The sequence below is a fragment of the Schistocerca piceifrons genome, chromosome 6 (genome assembly GCF_021461385.2).
Source record: "Schistocerca piceifrons isolate TAMUIC-IGC-003096 chromosome 6, iqSchPice1.1, whole genome shotgun sequence".
Classification (NCBI taxonomy): Eukaryota; Metazoa; Arthropoda; class Insecta; order Orthoptera; family Acrididae; genus Schistocerca; species Schistocerca piceifrons.
The window spans coordinates 129036628-129060212 of NC_060143.1; the positions used below are offsets into that span (position 1 = coordinate 129036628).

Sequence of the window (23585 nt, forward strand, 5' to 3'; positions counted from 1 at the left end):
TTCGGCAAATTGTGTCCTAACAACAGCTACAGTACTTAATCGTATTGTATTGTGTTGTATATTTATTGGTCCTGTGAATCATACATTCTACAGGGGCACATAATTATATAGGACAAGTCAAATAATTGCAATAAAGTTGAAAAGAAAACTGTTGTATGGTTTCCAGTATATAGCAATATAAGTCTAACACATGGGAATAACATTTCACAAATACACAAATAAATTTTACACATATGCATTTCTTACTTTCGGCCTTCATTATCAGATACACACATGTATGTAATAGTACACAGATTGATCTACATGTACACATTTCTTATTTTGGCCTTAATTGTATAACTTATTTAAATTTTTCACATATTTACACTGTAGATAAAAATTCATCAACATTATAGTAGCAATTCTGTAGCAAGTAGCCACTCACTGCAGTAGGTGTTCAGCTATATCACTTTTCTGCGGTGTACATGTTGTCATTAGTTCAAGCTGAATTCATTCAGATTCACAGAACTGTAACCATTTGCATGAGCAGAGCTCTAGGCCATTAATAGTGTCTATTTTCTTCAAGTATTTATCAGTTTGTTTTTTCACTTTAATCTTCCATTTCTTGAATTATTCAATTGCTTCATCCTTATTTTTTTTTTTTTTTAAATGCACAAATATGTTTGTGCTTGCATTATATGTGACACTCACTAAATATCTGTTGCCTCCCAAACTTGGAATATCGGTAGGTCCCAAGAGATCACTATGAACAAGTTCTAAAGTGGTTGTTCATTCATTTTATAATGTAGTGTTTGGAAACATTCTTTGTATCAGTTTACCCACCAGTCAGTCATCACGTGTTTATTTTGCCTTTTTCTTAGACCAAACAGAGAACTGCTTCCAAGGCTAGTGATTTTGTGTTAAATTCATTGTTTCTCAATATGTTTTTTGATCGCCTGTTGTCTGCACTTGCCTTCATTTTACGTAATATTTATAATCTTTCTGTTTAGTTTTAATGAGCAGTCTTCTAGATTCATCGTAGATCTTATAACCTTCTTTACCGACAGTAACCTTTCCATCGTTTGCGGTGAGCTGCCTTACAGATAAGATTGCGTGGTTGATCTTGGGTACAAGAGAGGAATTTTAAGCTTAAAATTCTTTAGCCAAACCTTTATTGTTAATTATCTTTGCACTTACTGCACCTTTCCCCAAGGTATGCCATCAGCTGAAGTTATGATTTCAACTAAAATATTTTTATCAACAGCTCAAAAATAATTTTCATTTAGAACCATGTTATGAATTGCCCCGGAACCCACTATCCTGCTGTCACTATTCAGTGTAACTGTGACACAGGAAGCACTCGTACTAACAGCGCCTCATATCTTCACTGTCGTTCAAATTTCACCTTCTCAGGATGATCTCTGAACACGTGATCAACTTTGCAGCAGCTGCAGCAAACGGAAGTACCTTTCCATGTTGTTTCTTTCTTCATTTGTTCTTTTCCTATGTCATCTTATTCTGTAAATGGCATTTTCAGTACCTTAATATCACAATTAAACAAAACTGTAACTAAAGCTTCCCATTCATCTGTAAGTCCTCGTAAAATAGTCATTACTAGATTCTGCAAGATGCCATTGTTGCACCAAACCTCCATAAAAGTTTATAAATATTTTTGGAGTAGAGGAGATGACTCACCAAAGACCAGAAGCATTGAGTCGTTGACAGGCATGCACAAAAAAGAAAGAAAGAAAGAAAGGTTGCCTAGTTTTTAAAGATCTCCTTTACTCAGAAAGTATTTACTTTCTACCAGAATTTTCCTACAAAATTATACCTCCATAAAAGTTTTTCAATTTAGGACTGAGTCTGTAGAAAGCAGTATAGGCAACATATGGTACCACTGATCACGGCCTCCCACTCGAGACCGCGCAAGTTACATTAATCCTTTCCTAGACTACCTTAATTAATTGACATGTAGGATTACCTGCTACTTCTTTTCTGTAAATCTTTCATTTTCGATGTCCATCGAATCAATTCTTGTAGCAGATTGAATTCTTTAGAAGATGCAAGCAGGTAACCTGTGATAAATGGAAGTGTTGGTAGCTAATCAGCTTGAAATAAGTTCCATGATACCAAAAAGATGCATTTATTAGCGAACATCATAAAACAGTTTACAGTGAAGTAACTGAAACAATTTTTCACATAAAGTTACTGACAGCCGAGAGCATGGCTAAGAAGACTAGTACAGAGAACAGACTCTGATTAGACCCACTCATAAACTATCACAAATGAGCTGGCTCTGAGAACATCCTGTCACCGACTGGTGAGATTGGCATGCAGCCGAATCTTTTGCATGCTTCATAATTATTTGTACGTTATTGGTAGTTTAATAATATTAGTTTCATTGTTGATTTAACTAGTTTACTGCAGAGTGTTAGTGTCTTATTAAAACTCTCATGACACAAAGGCTCCTCCAAGTATTTGATGTGTCAAAAGAGTGGACTATGATAACTATTATTTAACAAAGAAAATCCTCAGTTACGAGTGTAAATGTACGCGGTTCCCCCACATATGGATCACGAGGCACGATTCCTTCTCATCGCTGACTACCTCTTCTCATTCCAGTGACCCACTGCTGCACCATGGTCCATCTGTTACTGAAATCTCCATGGGAAACAGCATCTCGTTTGATGCTGTTGCGTTCTGCAATACTGATTAAGGGAGTGAATTACTTCTGCAAGCTGCTGCATCCCAATAAAATTTAAAATTTAGAAAATAAATAAGAAAAAATGCCGTCCAAAATAAGAAGAATGTTACAATTTTGATCCTCAGGTTCATCACCAATTTTCACTAGATCTACCACAGTTTTGTTTCAGTCCTAGATAATTTTCCATAGATTCACAGTTCTTCATTTTTGGTGAATATAATTTTTGTCTTAGTTGCACAGTGCAGAATTTGCTATCCTCTGGGGCATATCATTTTTGAGGTTCTTCCCACACTGTTTTTGGTTTGTCAAATTTTGTGTATGCATTTGCTGCTTGTCCCATATGGAAACTACAGTTTCTACTAGCGCTTTTCATTGACGTGTTATATATGCCTCTTCAACAACTACTAATGCAGCTTCACCAGGTTCTGTCTTGGCAGGTTCAGTTACAGCCCACAAATTAGAATCTTATCAGAATCATTTTCATTTGATGCAACCAGGATGCATAATTAACTCCGTTTAGTTTCTCAATGCTGTGTCTATTCATCATTCTCCCTTATATTTTACAAATCTCTTTACTTTTATTAAAAGAAAACGTTTTCTTTCCCATGAAATTCACAAACACAGATCGGCACCAATTAAGTTTTCCAAATGTGTCGTGCAAAAATATTCTGTTGTTTTAGCCAAATATCTCGTCTTTGCTATGTTTGTGAGTTTTAGATTGGATCATTGATACTAACTCACTTTTCTGTTTTCTTTTTTTAGCATTTCCAGGCCCATAATCAATGTCGAATAAAATGGTCGTATTACATACATTAATATTTATTAATCCAAAAGAATCACGGAGAAACAAAATTTCAAACAAAATTTCTTTTTTACTGTAACAGAGGGGTTCAGTTTTATTTTTAAACATCGAAGATAATCCAATCATGTTACAAAATGGAATAAATAAAGGAGCTCTCATCCACTTGTATAACTCTTAAGAAATACACTGTATGTCATCTCACTGTGGTAATCCATATAAATCAACTGTGAAGCCTTTAAATATTAGTTTACTTGGAGGAGTAAACCCAGTGTCTGTTGACCCTGCATGTATGATAATAATGTGACTTTCCTAGCAGAACTTTCAGACCACTGTCAATTTTCCAGCACTTTGATCTTGGAGCTGCAGTATAATTCCTCTCCCTGAGGAATTTTCTTCCAGTATTCATCTTATGATATCGGAAGACCGTGTCATCGTATGAGGATCAGAGGAACGTAACTCCATTTTAGCTACTTTACAGGAGGTTAAAAAATGATATTTTAAAAAGTACATTTCGTTTTTCAGTGACTAATACAAACTTTATTGAAAAATTTCTAAACTACACATACATACACTTAAAAATCTGTCAGATGATAATATATTTTTAAAAATGGTTCTTACTGGACTACCACTATTAATTTTTAATATGGTGCTAAGGAGATACGTCTTTATGATCCTAAGTGAATAAATCTACATAGAGGTTTTACACTTTGGAGATATGCATTTGATTTGCCAAAATATAACGTACAAAGGTGATTTACTCACTAAAACAGATAGGGTACAGTAAAAGTAAAAACATATGAGCGGAATTCGTTCCTACATCACCAATGAATGTTCACTTTCTAGCTAACTACATCACAACTGTTGCCACCACAGTATGAATCTCCAGCTATTTCTTCTTGAAGACTCTTGTAAAATGCGTGGTACTGTCCCCTGATAATGCCACTGCGGCATAGATCCAGGAGGTCTTTTACCTTCTCTTCCTGAAGTTTTAGTGCTCCATGGTATTTCGGTTCCAACTGGAAGATTGTATCGGAATTTCGAGATTTTCTGGAAACTGGCAAACTTCTGAATTGTTGATTATGGAAATGCTTGAAAAAGATGTGATTAACATCACTTTTGCGATATTGAAGTTGCGTCACTTTCAGCCATTGTACTTGATTTCCTTCACTGTCAATTTTAGTATTCTTAAACTTTTCCTTCTGCAAAGCACCAAAATACAAAAAGTCCTTCTGGTCCATTTCAATGACTTCATACAGTCTTTGTTTTGTAGCAGTTTGAACAACAGTATACCGCCCCAAAGGGTCATAAATATTAACATTTTTCGCAGCCCTCTCTATATGGGCATGTACTGAATCACACTCCATTAAAGAGTGGCCAGGCTCAAAGAAGCACTGCTGCATCACCAGGATGTTCAGTGTTTGGACAGCATGAAGGAACATGGTACTCATGTTGACATTTCGGTTCTGTCCACCACAAGTGTCGGAGAACAAAACAACTGGACGGCATCTGCAAGCTTCTGGAGTTCTTGAAATACACATTATGCTACTTCAATTGAGCCGCATTTAGCCACACGTTCATGCCACATGTAATTTCTAGCCTTCCTGGTAACAGTATTGTATGCTGTGAGAGCCTCCTTTCTCTTTAGACGTTCTGAGTGCTGGTCTTTCTCTGCCTCTTGATTTTCTTCTGAGAGATTTTGAAAGCGATAGCAGTGGTCACTTACATCTTTTCTTGGTACATGAAAGCCTAAGTTAAACTCTGTATTGAATATTTCTCTGTGAAGCCAATATTTTTCAGCAGTAACCTGTTCCTCTTTGCAACATTTCTTATATAGTTCATGCATTATATGTATATTCAAATCTCCTGGTAAGAACTGTCGCACAGTGCTCTGTCGGCAGTAATGCGATGGAATGGTAGGAAATGATTTTATATGGTTCCTTATTCTCTCCCTTGCCTTGTCTGATCTCCGTATGCCTGGACAATGATGACCCCTCTTGTTAGCAGACAGAATCATGTTGCTGCTGTCCCTTTTCTTCTGTATATATCGCACAAATGTTTCTGATATATTAAAAATGCTAAGGAAAAACCCTAAACACACGAACTTCACTACCATTTTTCATGAGAACGTACTTCTTTATGACATTTCTTCGAGACTGCGAACCTGCAGAACATGACCTTGCTTTAGGTACCACCTTAATAAGTGGAGCTAAATATTGTCGCTGCTTTTCTAAATCTTTCATCATCCAGAATCATTGGAACATCTGTCTCCCTTCAGTCTCGTTGATGTTCTCGCTACACTTTCTCGGGAATGATCTGGCTGGTACTTCTTTTTGTACGCCTTTCCTGACTGCCTATTCATTTTTCTTACGTTCTTTTTCCACTTGCCAGTGTTCTTACTTCTTTTTCACATTTTATTTTCCTTACCAACTTCATTTCCTCTGTCAGATTGCTCATGTTCTTGATCATTAGACTCAACGATCACTGGATTAACTTCTTCCTGTTGCATGTTCATTAACATTGTAAAACCTTTGCCCACACAAATTGAAGAATCAGGACTGAATAGCTGATTTGTCAGTGAACGTGGATTTCCGTATTGTATCTCCTTTGTGACATTACCTGGAAAGGAGAAAATTATATTACTGACATTAGTGCCTTATCTAGCATAATATACCACATTAGTCAACTATGAATCTTACAGTCCCATTGTATTTTAAAAATTATGACATGCGATAATTACGACAAAATGTACTGCTTCACCCAAAGACAATAAATGTGGCCCTAGCTCTGTTGAAATGCACATGTGTTATTATTTTAGTAACATCGCAGTTAGGAGAAGAAATAAATCACAATGTAATTGAGGGCCACTAAGAAAATGCGTACACACAATCATATTCAAACGATAGTCCCAGTATATGTATTTTGTTTGTCAAATAAATTGTGACTAAGAAATTAGTATTTGAAATGTTAAACAAGATCCACAGATTATCATTTAGCTTACCGAGGTTTTCTAAAGATAGTTGCAGTTTCTGTTGAACTGCAGCTCTCCTTTTCTTTGGCCTCGGAGATAGTGATGGTGATGGTGGTGATGATGATGACGAGGAATCCATGCTCTTTTCGGGTATGTAATCATCTGATGAACCCGAACTAAGCACTTTGAAATCATTACAATCTTCTTCAGTTAACTCTTGCAGTCGTTTCACTTCGGAACAGTTTTGTATTGCAAACGAGGTTTCACCATTCTTTTCTTCTGCTTCTGTAATTTCTACAATACGGTATACAAACAATGAATGGGAATCAAACCAATCAAACTAACGGTCTGTATCTCCGTGGATGATTATCTCATAGATAAATTTAATAGTAATTCATGTAGGCCAAGATTTTTCAGGAAGTAAGTTTAGACATTCACATTGACATTGGTAGGAGAGATGGTGTCATTGTCTGCTGACATTGGAAGTTAACCTATTTTCATTGTGGTCACTCATCATAGTGAATATTGTGACTTTGCATTTCTGTGAGCAATGCCAATGTTACAAGATGACTTGGATATTTTTTTCCCCCATTGATAGTTATTCCCCAATAAGGGCCAAATACCTAATGTGTAAAATGATTTCAGTTTTACAATAATTAGCCAGAGAAAAAGTCTAACTGTATGTAAGTAAGAACATGAATTGATGAAACAGACTTCATTAAATGACCTATTTCAACAGTACAGTTCACCTCTATTGAAGGAGAAAAATTGTTAATTGGTACTTCAAAAGAAAATAAAAACCACAGTGAATATAGTAAGCAGCCTCTAAGTGTATTGCCTTATAAATATTTGCTACTTTTTTTTGTTTGTATGTATTTTTGCTAACAAATAAATGTCGATGTCTGAAAATGTTTGGATGGAACTTTCTATGTTATTTCACTTTTCAGCAAGTTACTGTGCAAAACTTTTCAAGAACAACGATTATGAAGTTTGCTTTGTCGATTAATAAACTTGCATTGCCAGTTCCTTAATTCTGAATGTATATTCAAACCTTTTATACCACAGTTGGTATCTCACAACCTCACTGTCTCAGTGCAGTACTTGGATGACAGAAGTGATGTAAATCGACATGCCATTAATTTTGAAAACACTACTATTTGACGGTGATTTCACCTGTTGGTGCATCCAATTATGTCTCGTGTGAATGGGTTTTAAGCCAAAAGGACTAAGAAATATAAAATCTTTCTATCAAATGGGAGGACAATTTCCTGTGAAGGAATAGTATCACAAGACAAAATGTGAAATGTGGTGGTGGTCTTTAAAATGAATTAAGTGCCAATAAAGCAATCAGCAGGAAGAAATATAAAACATGTGAAGTTATAAAATAATAAATAATGTACCGGTGTTTCTTAAAAGCTAGAAATGAGGGGAAAGGAAAAGTTAATTAAAATAAAAAATACATGTGGTGAAAACATTGGAGAAAAGGACAACCAGATCTATACTGAGTGAAATAAGGCACTGATTTTTCTCCTTATAATGTTGTAGGTCTTGCCATTATTGATTGCCTCACTCGTACAGCAGGATTTTCATTGAGGTCAGCTTCTCTGTTATTAACTATATGATAGGAAAGGTTATCGGTGTTGCTATGCAAGTGGAGACAGACAGTGTTTTGGAGATTGGATGAGCATTAGACGGTGGTAGGTAGTGTGTTCATGCCAACATATAGTTGCATCCCTGGTGAAATATTTCATCCAGTTGGTCCAGTATGGTTTAGCACTGTTTCTAGAAGAGAGAGATTCTAAAATGTTATAGTAGGGAATTTTTAAGGTTACAAAAAAGCGATTTTGAGGTACATTGCTCTTTTTCAAGAATATTAGTAATTTTAACAGGCTCTACACAATATTTATCAGCAGTCTTTTCTTCTACCTTTCTTTATTTTATGTTTCACTACAGCTTGTATTTCTGCCTCATATTTTCTGTCAATATGTGACTTGTGAACACTGGTATGAAATTCATGCTTGTAAGTTTAGAAGAGGGATGTGTATTTCTATATATCATTGTAATTCCTAAAGAAAATAGAATTTAAAGAATTAATAATGTAAGTAGAATGGTGGTTGCAGAGTTTAATGAATTCAGTGGCACTGTTCCACATTGACATCATATGTAAAGTTGTGATTTCTTTTTTTCCTCAAAGGGTTGGGTATCCTGGATCTGGGAATGGGTACGAAGCTGGTTTTGGGGTCCCACAATCAGTTTGCATGACTGTCTTGCTGCATTCTTCAGTGCAGATGAACTTAAAGGAGATAATATGTACAGGTACGTCAAAGTTTATTCCCATTTATATACAGAATTCACACTCATAAAAAAGTGACTTCAGAGTAATGTTTTTGCCAGTAAAATTTACTTAATACGTGCAACTGACAGATATTATTAATCTCCTCCATTTAATTGTTGATACTGCAAGTCAACATGTCACAGTTTACATTTTTTTGTTATTCCCCTTCACTTGATTTTGTTTGAATAATATGTTGTTGTTGGACCCTCGATAGACAGAAGGTAGTGTCATCTGTTCTAAGATAGTAGTTTTCTGCTGTATGTTTTTGCAAACTACTGCGGAAGCTGAATTTTGCTGACAATATAGCAAATGTCAAAGCATTTTAGTAAGTTCATTATTTTTTATATCTCAGTGTACCACGTAGTATTATTCAGCAAGCTAAATTTCAATGCATTTGGATTTTTATATTTTAGAAGTAATATTAAAAAATGCTTCACTTCTGAACTATTAAAGCAGCAACTTAGCAAATCTAACATTGTGCTTTTAGTTTTGTTGATTTAAAATCATGTAGCTTCTACCACCTACTGTATGATAATTTCAAAAGAGGGTAGCATGCGAGTGATTTATGTATATTATCCGATTGCTTCAATTCTACATATTGTAGCTTATTATTTATTTTTGCCAAAGTGATCTGATGAGAATCTATACCTAATAGTTTGCAGGGCAATTTGGTTCTTTGATGTAATCCTGAGCAAAAGTTTGGTTGTGTTGGATGGTAAACTAAGTGCTAAAATTTTAGATATGTGGCATGCCCATGTATTAGGGCTAGAGAGACACTAAATTGCCTACTGTATAAATCTACAAATTGGCGCATCTAATGAATAAGATTAATTGTTGTTTTCACTGTTATCATTGTCAACTTATTACATTCTCCTATGTTTTTAAAAATAAGACTGTTAAATATCTGAGTAATAGCTGTGATTGAAGTAAAAGTTCCATGAGCACTGCGCACTTCTGTTACAATTATATGCAAGAGATGTTGCTCTCATGACTACCAAACATAGAGTGAATTGACCATTCTCTCAGAACACCTTTTAGCATCCGTTGCCTGATGTAACATCCCCCTGTTACAATTGTAGCTTAAAATATATCTTCAATCACATGTGTAACAATTTATTATGTTTAAGGGACTGCTGTCACCCCCTACCAAATTATTGTATGAATGAAATCGATAGCAAAATTTTTGAACAGGACACAGCTGCCTGGCAGATAAGAACATTGAAATAAAAATAAATAAATAAATGAAAAAATCTGTAGTGTTTAGAAGGAACAAATGACAATAATAATAATAATAATAATAATAATAATAATAAAGAATAAGCCTCCGGTATGTTCTGCCAGTTGTAAAAGGCGACGAAAAGAACAAACCACTAATAGGGCCAACCCCCCTTTTAGTGTGATTAGTTGGTTCAGGACAGAACTAACGAAGCTTCGGACAAGCGCCGTCATGGTCGGGGACGATGTTTGAACCCTATGCCCGCCCACAATGGTAACGACACTGCTAGCCAGCTGGAAAATGATTTAAATCCAAATAGAGGTGTTTTGCAGGATATGCTTCCTGCAACCACCCTAGAAGGAAAACAAAGACAGAGCATGAGATGGTCAGATGAAGTTAACCAACACCTCATGTTCTGTTATTACCAAGCAACAAACCTAGGAACCAATACAACTGGATACAGATCACAAGTATACAGAACATTTATTACCAGATACCCAGAATTAAAATTTTTAACACAACGACGACGGGCTGATCAGATCCGTGTAATAATCAAAAATAACAGGATACCCCAGTCAGAATTAGAAAACATCAAACAACAAGTACAACAAATACTACAACAAAATAATGTGCAATCAGAAGAAGAAGAAAGTACAGTAATGGACTCAAACATCTCAGAGCAAGCGAACAAAGAACAACACGCATCAATTAAACAATCAGAGGGAAACGAAATCTTAAGACAGCCACCAGAACAAGCACAAATAGAACACGAAGTGACACACATGTTAGATATAGAAGAAAAATTTCAGCTGACATATATAGAATACAAAGACACAAATACAGACATTAGACCATTCTTGCATAGACCGCCAAATAACCCACAAATCGAAACAACAATAACAACTATCAACACAATCATACACAACAAAATAAATGAAAACACAACTATGGAAGAGTTACAACTACTGGTTTTATGTAGGCGCACTCACTACAATAAATATACACACTAGGCAGAGATAAGAACCAACCCACACACAGAAGAAACCCACAAAACCAGCATGGCAACACAAGCTACAGATCAGAATAGAAAAATCGAGAAAAGACATCGGACAGCTAACACAATTTATTAGAAATGAAATGTCAGGAAAAAAAAAAAAAACGAAAAAGTTTAGGTAAAATCTCACAACAAGAAATGATAGAGCAATTAGATGAAAAGAAGCAGAAATTGCAAGCATTGGCCAAATTACTTAGAAGATACAAAAAAAGTGAAAATAGAAGGAAACAAAACCAAACATTCAACACAAACCAAAAGAAATTTTACCAGATAATAGATAACACACACATTAAAATAGACAATCCACCAAACATAAACGACATGAAACACTTCTGGAGCAACATATGGTCAAACCCGGTACAACATTACAGGCATGCACGGTGGATACAAGCAGAAACAGACACATACAAGATGATACCACAAATGCCTGAAGTGATAATTTTGCAACATGAAGTCACCCAAGCAATTAATTCTACTCACAATTGGAAAGCCCCTGGAAAAGATAAAATAGCAAATTTCTGGCTAAAGTTCACCTCAACACATTCACATCTAACTAAATTATTTAACAGTTACATTGCAGACCCATACACATTCCCTGATACACTTACACATGGAATAACTTATCTGAAACCTAAAGATTAAGCAGACACAGCAAACCCAGCTAAATATCACCCCATAACATGCCTACCAACAATATACAAAATATTAACTTCAGTCATTACACAGAAATTAATGACACATACAACACAGAACAAAATTCTAAATGAAGAGCAAAAAGGCTGTTGCAAAGGAGCACGAGGATGTAAAGAGCAACTGATAATACAGTATTTACTCGAATCTAAGCCGCACCTGAAAAATGAGACTCGAAATAAAGGAAAAAATAATTTCCCAAATCTAAGCCGCAGCTAAAATTTGAGACTCGAAATTCAAGGGGAGAGAAAAGTTTTAGGCCGCACCTCCAAATCGAAACAAAGTTGGTCCATTGTAATACGAGATAGAATTCAGGTCGAATGAATGACGATACAGCTGCAGTAGTTTGGTTCGAGCCGTAAGCTTAGCAGTTAAGCTTTACCAGGTAGCCATTGCTATGCGTCAGGCGCCCCGTCCTTATTTATACGCGTACCCTTCGTTTTTCACGTGCTTCGTCTGGTTTGAATTGATTGCTTATTTTTCTTTGATCTGATAATTGCCGTTCTCTTTGTTATAGGTGTTTTCGTCACTCTAAGCTGAAAATGCATTACTGTACTGTGTCATGCATTGTTTGTCGCATTCCGATAATGAATGTTCACGACCTGTCGCCGCTCGCGGCATGGTTTGCTTTTGTGCCTGCTACCGCCGCTTACAATAAAAAAAAATAGAGAGTAATTGTCTCAGTAGCGAAACAATGGCAAGAGACTGCTATTTGTTGTTATTTACACTGCTGCTTTCTTTGATAATGATCAACAAGAACCAAATAATAAACTGCGTATGATAGAAGATGTTCTCAACGAGAGTTTAGCGAAAATTTTTCTCCGTTTGGAAATATTTGCGGACGCCTCTTTAGTACATTATTTTCTGCACAGAAATTAGAGTCATCTTAGATTTAAAAATCTAGTCAATTGCCGTGCTTCATTTCTGACTATATCACTATTAGGCATAAGAATAATACGAATATGAACATGACATGTGTATACTTCCGCGTTTGTGTTGTCTCACTCTAGTTTCGTAGTTTATTAGGCAGACAGGATTTAAATGAGATAGCAGCAAACACGAAAGAATACATGGCAAAATGTTTATATTCGTATTATCCTTATGGTGAAGAGAATACTGCATGTGATTCAGAATTCACAAAAGTTCCCATTAGCAACCATCTCTTCTCACAAGTAGAGAAAAAATCAGAACGTAGAATTGGCCATACTGACAAACATCGCAAACGGTCTTGCCAGTCGGATTTTCGTAGTACATTGAAAAGCTGCTACATTCGAAGATGAACAATACGGAGTTTGTATTTACTTCGTTGGATAATGTATGAAAATGCAGTGGTCGAAATTCGGGGCGGAGAAAAAAGCTCTTCTTCCACGTTTTTTTTTTTTTTAATTTATTTACTGACGCAGAGGTTTTGGCGCCAGTATTTATCTTTGTGCCTGTAAAGCATGCCTGTGTAGCGCTACATATATTCGACGGCAGAAGTTGGTTGTGGCGGCACCTACCAACATATTTCAGAACTTCCGCTTACTTTGCACTCGATTCTAAGCCACAGGCGGTTTTTTGGATTACAAAAACCGGAAAAAAAGTGCGGCTTAGATTCGAGTAAATACGGTAGATGCAGAGGTGACATATGAAGCTAAAACTAAACAAAGGTCGCTACACTATGTGTACATTGATTACCAAAAAGCTTTTGATAGTGTACCCCACTCATTGTTACTACAAATATTGGAAATATACAAAGTAGATCCTAAATTGATACAGTTCCTAAACATAGTAATGAAAAATTGGAAAACCACACTTAATATCCAAACAAATTCAAATAATATCACATCACAGCCAATACAGATTAAGCATCAAATATACCAAGGAGACTCATTAAGTCCTTTCTGGTTCTGCCTTGCTCTGAACCCACTATCCAGACTTTTGGAACAGACAAATGTAAGAAAAATAGCATAGTCAAGGGAAAACACACTAAACAAGAAGATTACATATTGGATAACCACAGCGACTGCATAGAAGCGATGGAAAAAACAGATGCCTATAAATATCTAGGATACAGACAAAAAATAGGAATAGATAATACAAATATTAAAGAAGAACTAAAAGAAAAATATAGACAAAGACTAACAAAAATACTGAAAACAGAATTGACAGCAAGAAACAAGACAAAAGCTATAAATACATGTGCTATACCAATATTGACCTACTCATTTGGAGTAGTGAAATGGAGTAACACAGACCTAGAAGCACCCAATACACTTACACGATCACAATGCCACAAATATAGAATACATCACATACATCCAGCAACAGAAAGATTCACATTAAGAAGAAAGGAAGGAGGAAGGGGATTTATCGACATAAAAAACTCACATTATGGACAGCTAGACAATTTAAGAAAATTCTTTACAGAATGAGCAGAAACTAGCAAAATACACAAAGCAATCACTCATATAAATACTTCGGCTACACCACTGCAATTTCATAACCACTTCTACAACCCTTTAGATCACATAACATCAACAGATACGAAGAAAGTAAATTGGAAAAAGAAAACACTACATGGCAAGCACCCATATAATCTAACACAGCCACACATCGATCAAGACGCATCCAACACATGGCTAAGAAAAGGCAATATATACAGTGAGACGGAAGGATTCAGAATGCAATACAGGATCAAACAATAAACACCAGATATTACAGCAAGCATATTATTAAAGATCCCAATACCGCAACAGATAAATGCAGACATTGCAAACAACAAATAGAAACAGTAGATCACATCACAAGCGGATGTACAATACTAGCAAATACAGAATACCCCAGAAGACATGACAATGCAGCAAAAATAATACATCAACAACTTGCCTTACAACATAAACTTATAAAACAACACATTCCCACATACAAGTATGCACCACTAAATGTACTGGAGAATGATGAATACAAATTATACTGGAACAGAACCATTATAACAGATAAAACAACACCACATAACAAACCTGACATCATACTCACCAATAAAAAGAAGAAATTAACACAACTAATTGAAATATCCATACCCAATACAACAAGTATACAAAAGAAAACAGGAGAAAAAATTGAAAAATACATCCAACTGGCTGAGGAAGTCAAGGACATGTGGTATCAGGATAAAGTTGATATTATACCAATTATACTATCAACTACAGGAGTCATACCACACAATATCCACCAGTACATCAACGCAATACAGCTACATCCAAACTTATATATACAACTACAGAAATCTGTAATTATTGATACATGTTCAATTACCCGAAAGTTCCTAAATGCAATGTAACATATACCGTACAGTTAAAAGGAAGTCACACTTGATCAAGGTCCATGTCACTTTCCATTTTTAACCAGACCTAAGGTCTGAGAAAGGAAAGAAGATAATAATAATAAACTATTAAACTACCAAAGCCAAAATAAATGTAAAAATTCATTTATAACTATTTACAAAAAAATTATGAAAGGTGCCTGTCTGATAATCTGGTTAACATTACTTTCATACCAATAATTTTAGTTTACATCATGGATTATGCTATTGAACAAATGTAACGTTTAAAGAATGTAGTCAATGGAAAGATGTGCAATCATTTCTGATGAAAAATATTTGAGTTCTGTAGAATACCAAATAAGTAATCTTTTTTCTGTAGATTTCCATTTACATACTTATCACTTAATGTTTAGTCTTCAAAACAGTTGTAAGGGGATTAAATATTCCATCCCAGATAAATAAATTTTGTGAGTAAAGTTCTGGGTGATATAATGGTAGCAAAAAGATTTTCATAGAAGCACATATTTAATTCATAACAGAAATTCACAAATTGCTTCAAATTTTCGTGCAATTTTTTTTCATCACACTCGCTCAACATGTTCTTGAGTGTTCGTACGTACCGTCATAACTGTCTATTGTCTGGCTACATAGTACCAAGACTGAACCACCTCTGTGACCTCCAGTGCTCTGATCAGGACAGCTTCAATTTTATGAACACACAACTGAGCCCAAATTAGCATCTGGTCTGTTACTCACTCATTACATTCATCTGACACAGTCAATCTAATGTGAAACTGAAAACTAGCTACAAAGTTCAACTAAACTATTGTAATGTGCTTGACACATAGTGCACAAATCTCCATCACCTTCCATCTCTAGTCCACCTCCCCCTCCTCTCCCTCCCCCCCCCCCCCCCACCTGTCTGCCTTTTACTCCTCCTGTATCTGCCAATCTCCTCCACACCCACCCCTCTCTGTTTTCTCCTGCCCCCTTGCTGGTTGTCTTTCCCTCTCCCCTCCTGGTTTTTCTTCTCGCGCCCCCACCCTGTTTGCCTTCCCACTCCCTGTTTGTATTCTCTTGCCCCACTCCCTGTTTGTTCGCTCCCATCCCACTCTTTGTTCGCCCACTCGCTGTTCGCCCCCACCCCCACCCATCCTCGTTTGCCTGCACCCCTTCCTTGTTTGGCCACCCTCACTGCTCTTCCCGGCGGTCCAATGGCCCGTCCCCCTCCCGCACACCCGCCATTTTTGTTGGCCCGCGTCCACCGCCTCCACCCCCCATCTCCCACCCCTCACTCCCCACCCCCAGGAATTTACTCGCATCTCAGTTTACGTTTACTAAACATAAATGGAATGAGGCTAAAGATTTAAAAGACTCTGCCAGCTGCACCTTGGTTCCTCATGACATCATGTACTAAAGACAGTCAGTCCTTTACTACAGTTAATCTGTTTATTATTCAGAAAGGTGTTGATGCAGTTGCAGGTGCTGTGAAATCCTGCTCTCTTTTATGCAACGGCACTTTGCTTTTGGAGACTAATTGTGACTCTCAAGCCCAACAACAGCTCGCAGCGACTCTTCTCCATGGCTCTCCTGTTCGTGTTGAGGCCTATCGAACGCTGGATTCTTAATGTGGTGTTATTTACACTAGCCTAATTGATGGTCTGACCAAGGGAGAAATTCAAACTTACCACTGTGATCAGTGTGTCACAGCAGTCCACCGGGTGATGAAAAAGGTTGATGCATCTTCAGTTCCTATACGCACTATTTTTCTTACATTTGATAGAGTAGTGCTTTTACCAAAGACCAAAGAAAGCTATGAATTCCTCCCTGGCAACATTCGACAACCAAATTTCCCCAGTTGTGATGAGCAGGTAGAATACCTTAAAAGTTATTCTTACTGCCGCAGAACATTCCATTCCTCATGCTTCACCTTTACCGCACCGTGTCCCAGTCCGTTGGTGGATTGAAGCATGCCGCGGTGTGGAAGTGTGCTCTCTGCATTTTTTAACAGTCATCCTACAATGGCAAACTGCTCTCACTATAAACAGTTGTGTGCGAAGTGTCATCGCAGTCTTCGAGGTAGCAAAAAAGGTAGCTGGATTTTATTTACAAGTTCTTTTAACAGTTCCACTTCCTCTTCTGTCATGGGGGCCAACCTTCAACTGTTGTCTGGGACCATGGTCCATTCCCAAATTTCCAGCCTGAACTTAGCATATGATGTCATTGTGGACCCTGTTGCTATCTCCAACATCTTGTGCTGCTATTTTGCGGAGATTTCGAGTTCCACCCACTTTCGAGCTCCAACCACTAATACTCTGCCTTCCTCCATCAGAAACAAGTGGAGGAGGTTCAGTTGATATTCTTCTCTTCTCAGAATCGTGAATGCTACAATGGTGCCCTTACTATGTGGGAGCTAGATCATGCTCTCACGTCCTCCCAGTCTTTTGCCCCAGGGGCGGATGGTGTTCACATTCAGATGTTGAAGCAGCTTTGTCTTGTGGGCAAGCCCTTTCTCCTTCATACATAAAATCGCATCAGAGCAGATTGCACATTTCTTAGACGCTGGGATGATCCTCCATACTCTTTATATGTGCGTCTTCCGTGGCTGCGTGTCCCATTTCCTTCAAGAATTTTTAAAAGATAGAGTTTTCAAGATACGTGTGGGTTCTGCCTCGGCGGACGCCTTCATGCAGGAAAACGGGGTGCCTCAGGACACCATCCTGAACGCCGTACTCTGTCCTGTCGCCATTAGCCCTATTATGCCCTGTCTCCCACCAGGCATCCCCTGTTCCATTTTCATTGCTGACTTTGCAGTCTATTACAGTTCTCCACAGACATGTTTCCTTGAGCGATGTCCCAATAGCTTTTACTCATGGGGGATTAACACTGGCTGTCGCTTTTCCACTGACAAAACCGTTCGTATGAATTTCTGTCGCTGCAATGGGTTTCTTCTGCCATCTTTACATATTGGGCCTGTTGCTCTTCCGTTCACTGGAACTGTGAAATTATCTGGCCTCATGCTTGATAGAAAACGTTCTTGGTCCTCGCACATGTATTAGCTGGCAGCCTGCTGTACCCAGTCCCTCAATGTCCTGTGTGTCCTAAGCGATACTTCCTCGGGAGTGGATCAGACCACCCTCCTTCGTTTGTACTGATCACTTGTGCTGTCTAAATACAATCCATTGCAGCATCCATTTGTCCACTGGTGCCTTTAAGGCTAGCCCGGTAGAGTGTCTCCATGCAGAAACTGCCGAAAGGCCACGCATCTGTGCCTCCTTCAGTGACTCCATTGACTGCCAGTATGAGGTTCATCCTTCTTCTCTGTTACCTCCTGCAGTTTGCTTTTGGCTATTGCTCTGACAGCTTAACTTCGTGCTACACCACCCACTTTTCCAATTGGTGTGAACCCTTCACCACTTTGGCTTCATGCGACGATGCATGTTCACTTTGGACTTCATTCGCTTCCTAAGGTCTAAGGTCAGTCTTCCTGATTGGGTCTATCACTGTAAGTTTCTTGACCTTCGCATAGAACTTAATGATAGTACCTTTCTGTACACTGATGGGTCTCGGACTGACCGTTGCGGTGGGTGTGCCTTCATTGACACTGACCATTTTCGGTGTCAGCTTCCGGAATGCTGCTCAGTATTTACAGCAGAGCTCTTTACCCTGTATCGAGCCACACAGTGCATCAGGTGACACAGGTGTTTCAATTGTGTCATCTACTCCTTCTCTCAGTGCCCTTCAGAGTCTGTTTTTGCTGTATACAGTCCATTGTTTAGTGCAATGAGTCCAGGAAAGCTGTCACTTGCTCACTCTTGGAGGAACCACTGTGATGTTTATGTGGGCTTCTGGTCACATCGGTCTGACAGGAAATGAGGCTGCCGAAGCAGCTGCCAAGGCTGCAGTCGTCGTAACTTGGCCTGCTAGGTCTTCCATTCCTACCGATGATCTCCATGTTGCCATTTGTTAGCAGGTGGTGTCTCTTTGGCATCACCATTGGTCTTCTCTTCATGGAAACCAGCTCTAGGGAATTAAACTTCTTCCAGCTGCTTGACCATCTCTCAGCCCTCTTGCTGCGAGATCATTTTAGCTAGGTTGCATATTGGGCGTTGTGATTTTAGCCATCACCATATTTAAGTGGTGATCCCCCAACATTTTGTACTCATAGTCATCAACCTTTGATGGTTTGCCGTTTCCTGATTGAATGCCCTTTTTTTAACCACTTACATTCTAATGTCTGTTTGCCGTCTGAGTTCTAGGCTGTTTCAGCAAATGACATGCTGGATGTCGACTGTATTTTACTTTTTGTCCAGCGTAGCAGTATGGTGATGGACATTTAATCTTTAGTTCAGGACCTCCGTTGTCTCTATGGCATATTTTGTGGAGCTTTCTCCGATAGGAATTCCTTGTTTTTAGCTGTCTTTCCTTCCATCAATTGGACTTGGTGTGTAACCACTTTAAACTCCTTTTTTGTCTTGGTGTGCTAAGGTTCTGACATGGGTGCGTATGACCTTAATTCTTTTTGTGCCCTGTAACAAAGCAGAGCAAAGACTCCATTGTGGATAAAGCAGGCTTGGTTTATTGGAACAATACTGGGGTAGTGAAATCAATCTACAAAGGAGATTGCATATAAATCTAAAATACTGCACAGGTGTATTGTACCTTTACTAGCAAAGGGCATTGAACATGTGCAGAGAAAGGTAGAATGAATATCACAGGTTTTTTTTACCTGTGCGAGAGTCTCACATAGACAAACAGACCCTTGAAGGTAGTAGTAAACTACCCTGAGAATGTCTACTAACAAATTCTGGCTTTAAACATGCTGCCTTCCTTAAAAAGATGACGCACATATGCTCTTTAGGGTCATAATGACCCAGTGTGATATTTAAAGTGCATGATGAATGTAAATTGTTAAACATTATAATAATTTAAATGAAGATGTATTTGTTACGGTATAAACAAATTTTTCAGTATTACAAACCAACAATGAAAACAATGATGTAAGTTCTGGCCCTCAGTGAACTGTTGCACACAAGAATTTTACTTAAGCATATTAAATGCCAGTCATGGGAAAAATTAGAATAGAGTTTTACTTAGAATTCCACAGATTGGGTTGTGTTATCTAATGTGAGCTTTGCAAACATGTTTGTTACCATTTGGACACTTCCTTGGTATCTTGTTGTCACAGGTTAACGGACAGAATTTGCATCTGGCACATTTGCAGTTCTCGTTGCCATCAGGTTGATGGACTTCCTGTTTGTATTCTTGTAACAGTGGCCACTGAATGTTCATTTCATGGCAGCACTTTTCTAGCTTAAATCTAAGTAGTAACTAGGAGTCTTCGTAATCCATCGAGAAATATTCTTCTTTTGTAAAGAACTTTCTTTCCCGCCCTGGATTTATTTCTCTCCACAGCACAAAAGCATTACTGACAGGAGTATAGGTAGTATTGTAGAAGATGATCATTGATCAGTGGTTGGTTTTCCTGTTGCATGTGTAGGTACCAATAAGGCAACTAATGTGTCCATTGTTCCCTTACTTGCCTCGTAGTTAAAAATAATTTTTGGTTTCTTGTCTTCTCTGTTGTTTATTTCCTCGCCATTATGCATTGTGCTCATCAGGACAACCTATTTGCTCTTCCTTGGAACATAAGATATGACTGTGGCATCCTTACTAAAAAAGAACTTTGGAGTGTGAACATCATCTTCGCTTGATGTGTTATTAGGGAGTTAAGGCTTATTTTGTCTCACCATCCCCAGCAGTGTGAAAATGTCTTTTGAGAAGTCCTTGACCTAGTCCATATGATGTGAAGAAATCGTCACATGTGACATTTCATCCTTTTAGCTAATATGCCAGGTCCACGACAACCCTCATACCTTGAGCTTTCTTGGGTACTTGTCCAGGTAATTTTCATGTGTAGATCTGTGTCTTCAAAACATAAGAGGTAGTACTATCAAGCAAAGTCCATATTTTTACCTCTTATTATGAGTGTTTGCTAGGTGTATATTGTTTGAATGGACAATGTCCTCAGAAAAGCCACCACTTGTTCATCCACAGTTACAGTTGTGCTGGGATTATGTAGTTTTGAAGGTATTTCCACCCACTTATCACACAGAACTCTTATAGGTGCCAAGCTGTCATTTACTCTGTCTCTTCTTCGACCAGACATGTCATCATTATGGCAAGAAATATGGCTCTACCTGTTTCTGGATCCCACAAAGTCTTTTTTGATTCACCGTATGACTTACACACATCAGCCAGTAATAACAGGCCAATATAAGCTTAAAGTGTAATTTCGTCTAAAGCTTCCCAGCTGTCCCATACTTTCTTGGACACTCAATATTAGCCATTTCCACAACAATCCTCTGAATATTATCATTCATCGTAACTTGAAAAGATGATTTTGTATCACATACTCTGGCGATTGCTTGTCTTATCAGACCAAGAGTCAGTTTTATAATGTTTGCACTAGATGCTCTTCCAGTTTGCAGAAAGGTCCTAAGCTGCACGTGATTTTTTTTTTAGACTGAATCAATTGAACAGCTTGCACATTGTTATTTGAGGTATCAATATCTGAAATGGCTTCTGAATCTGATGAAGGAAGAATGTTGTCAATGGTGTGATTTTCTTCTTCAGAAATACTCTTGTCATTGTGAGATGCATTTATTATTCTTCCAATTGCTCATCAGAAAGAACTCGTTTTGTCATAATAGCTGCACGGAAATTACTATGATAGATGTATGAACTGCGTCTGCTCACAACAGTCGATAAAATGTAGCTGTTAGTGATGTGCCACAGGGTTTTCATTTGTGTCATCTGCTCAGGCTGTCTCAACACCCTTCAAAGCCTCTGTGCACTGTACACTGCCAATCCCTTAATGCAGCGGGTCCAGGAAAACTGTCACTTGCTCACTCTTGATGGAGCCACTGTGATGTTTATGTGGGTTCCTAGTCATGTTGGTCTGACAGGAAACGAGGGTGCTGCCAAGGCTGCAGTTCTCGTACCTCATCCCACGTGTTCTTATATTCCTTCCGATGATCTCTGTGTTGCCGTCTGTTAGGAGGTGGTCTCACTTTGACATCGCCACTGGTCCTCCCTTCATGGGAATAAGCTCCAGGTTATTAAGCCTCTCCCAGCGGCTTGGACGACCTCCTCTCGGCCATCCCACCGTGAGGAGGTCATTTTTAACTAGGTTGCGTTTTGGACACAGCCTTTTTAGCCATCATTTGTTAAGTGGCACTCACCCACCACTTTGTATACATTGCGCCCAAGTTAAAACTGTCCGCCATTTTTGGACAGAATGCCCGTTTTTTAACCGTTTACGTTCCTGCTTGGGTTTGTCGTCTGAGTTCTTGGCCAATTTAGCAAACTATACGCAGGCTGTCGACCACGTTTTACTTTTTATCCATTGTAACAATACGGCAAAGACCATTTAAATTTTAGTTCTGGACTTCCATTTCTTTGTAGTGTATTTTATAGACTTTTCTCCAAGTTTCTGTTTTTTAGCTGTCTTCTCTTATGTTGACTGGGATTGATGTTTAGTCATTTTTAACTAGTCTCTGTCTTTGTGTTCTATAGTTTTGATAAGCGCACATATGATCCTAGTTAGTTTTGCGCCCTACAACAAAACAAACAAACAAACAAACACTGAAAGTGATCTGGCAACACTGTGTTGCTCTACTTGTGTAGATCAGTGTGTTTGTCCCTTCCAAATGCTCAGTCCAAGTTTTGGGTCTGTACAGTGATCATGTTATTTTTGAGAGTGCCATCATTGAAGTTGTATTTATGGAGCGTGTTATGAAAATGGAACAACACAGTTAACAGCAACGTTATGTCACCAAGTTTATGTTAAATTGTGGGAATGTGCAAGTGTAACCTTTGAAAAGTTGAAACAACCTTATGGAAAACATTTCTTATCAAGATCACAAGTTTTTAGCTTTCACAAATCACTTTTGGATGGTCGAGAAAACACTGGAGGTGAGCCTCGCTCAAGAGAACTTCAGCTTCAACAGTCTGTGAAAACATTGAATGTGTGTGTGCTCTTGTTATATGAGACCAACATTTAACAATAAGGATGGTGGGTGACTTGTTTAACTTAAAAAGTTTCACCATACATCAAAATTTTGACTGTGCCAAAATGGCATCGAAAAACCACACAACTGAGCAGAAGGAGAATCGAAGAAATGTGTGTGTTGATCCTGAGAGGATTGCCAATGGCCACGAATTGTTTAGTCTTGTGAATACAGTAATGAATTCTTAGCAAGAACGTGAAGAATAGCTTGAATGAGAAAATGAAAAATCAGAAAAATGCTGATTTGCTTCATCATGCATAAAGAATTGTTTCTTTAGGACAGATTGTCAACCAAGTGTTTTTCAAAGATGTCCTTGAAAGGCTCAGGAGACCAGACATTGCAGACAAGTGGATGCTGAATGGTGACTGTGTCCCATGTCACGCAGCCACTTCAGGGAATCTTTGACCTCAAAAGATGATCCTGTTGTTCCACTGTCCCTCTATTCACCTGATGTGAGTCCC

At 38.0% G+C, this 23585-nt stretch overlaps 1 protein-coding gene across 1 annotated transcript in view; it reads left to right on the forward strand.

The window, feature by feature from the left end:
* Nucleotides 1-23585, forward strand: part of LOC124802705 (ubiquitin carboxyl-terminal hydrolase 20) — a 185593-nt gene that overhangs the window by 62908 nt on the left and 99100 nt on the right. Inside the window, exon 10 of the mRNA XM_047263658.1 lies at nt 8648-8769. Within this exon, the coding sequence (XP_047119614.1) occupies nt 8648-8769 (122 nt within the window). The remainder of the gene's footprint in view (nt 1-8647; nt 8770-23585) is intronic.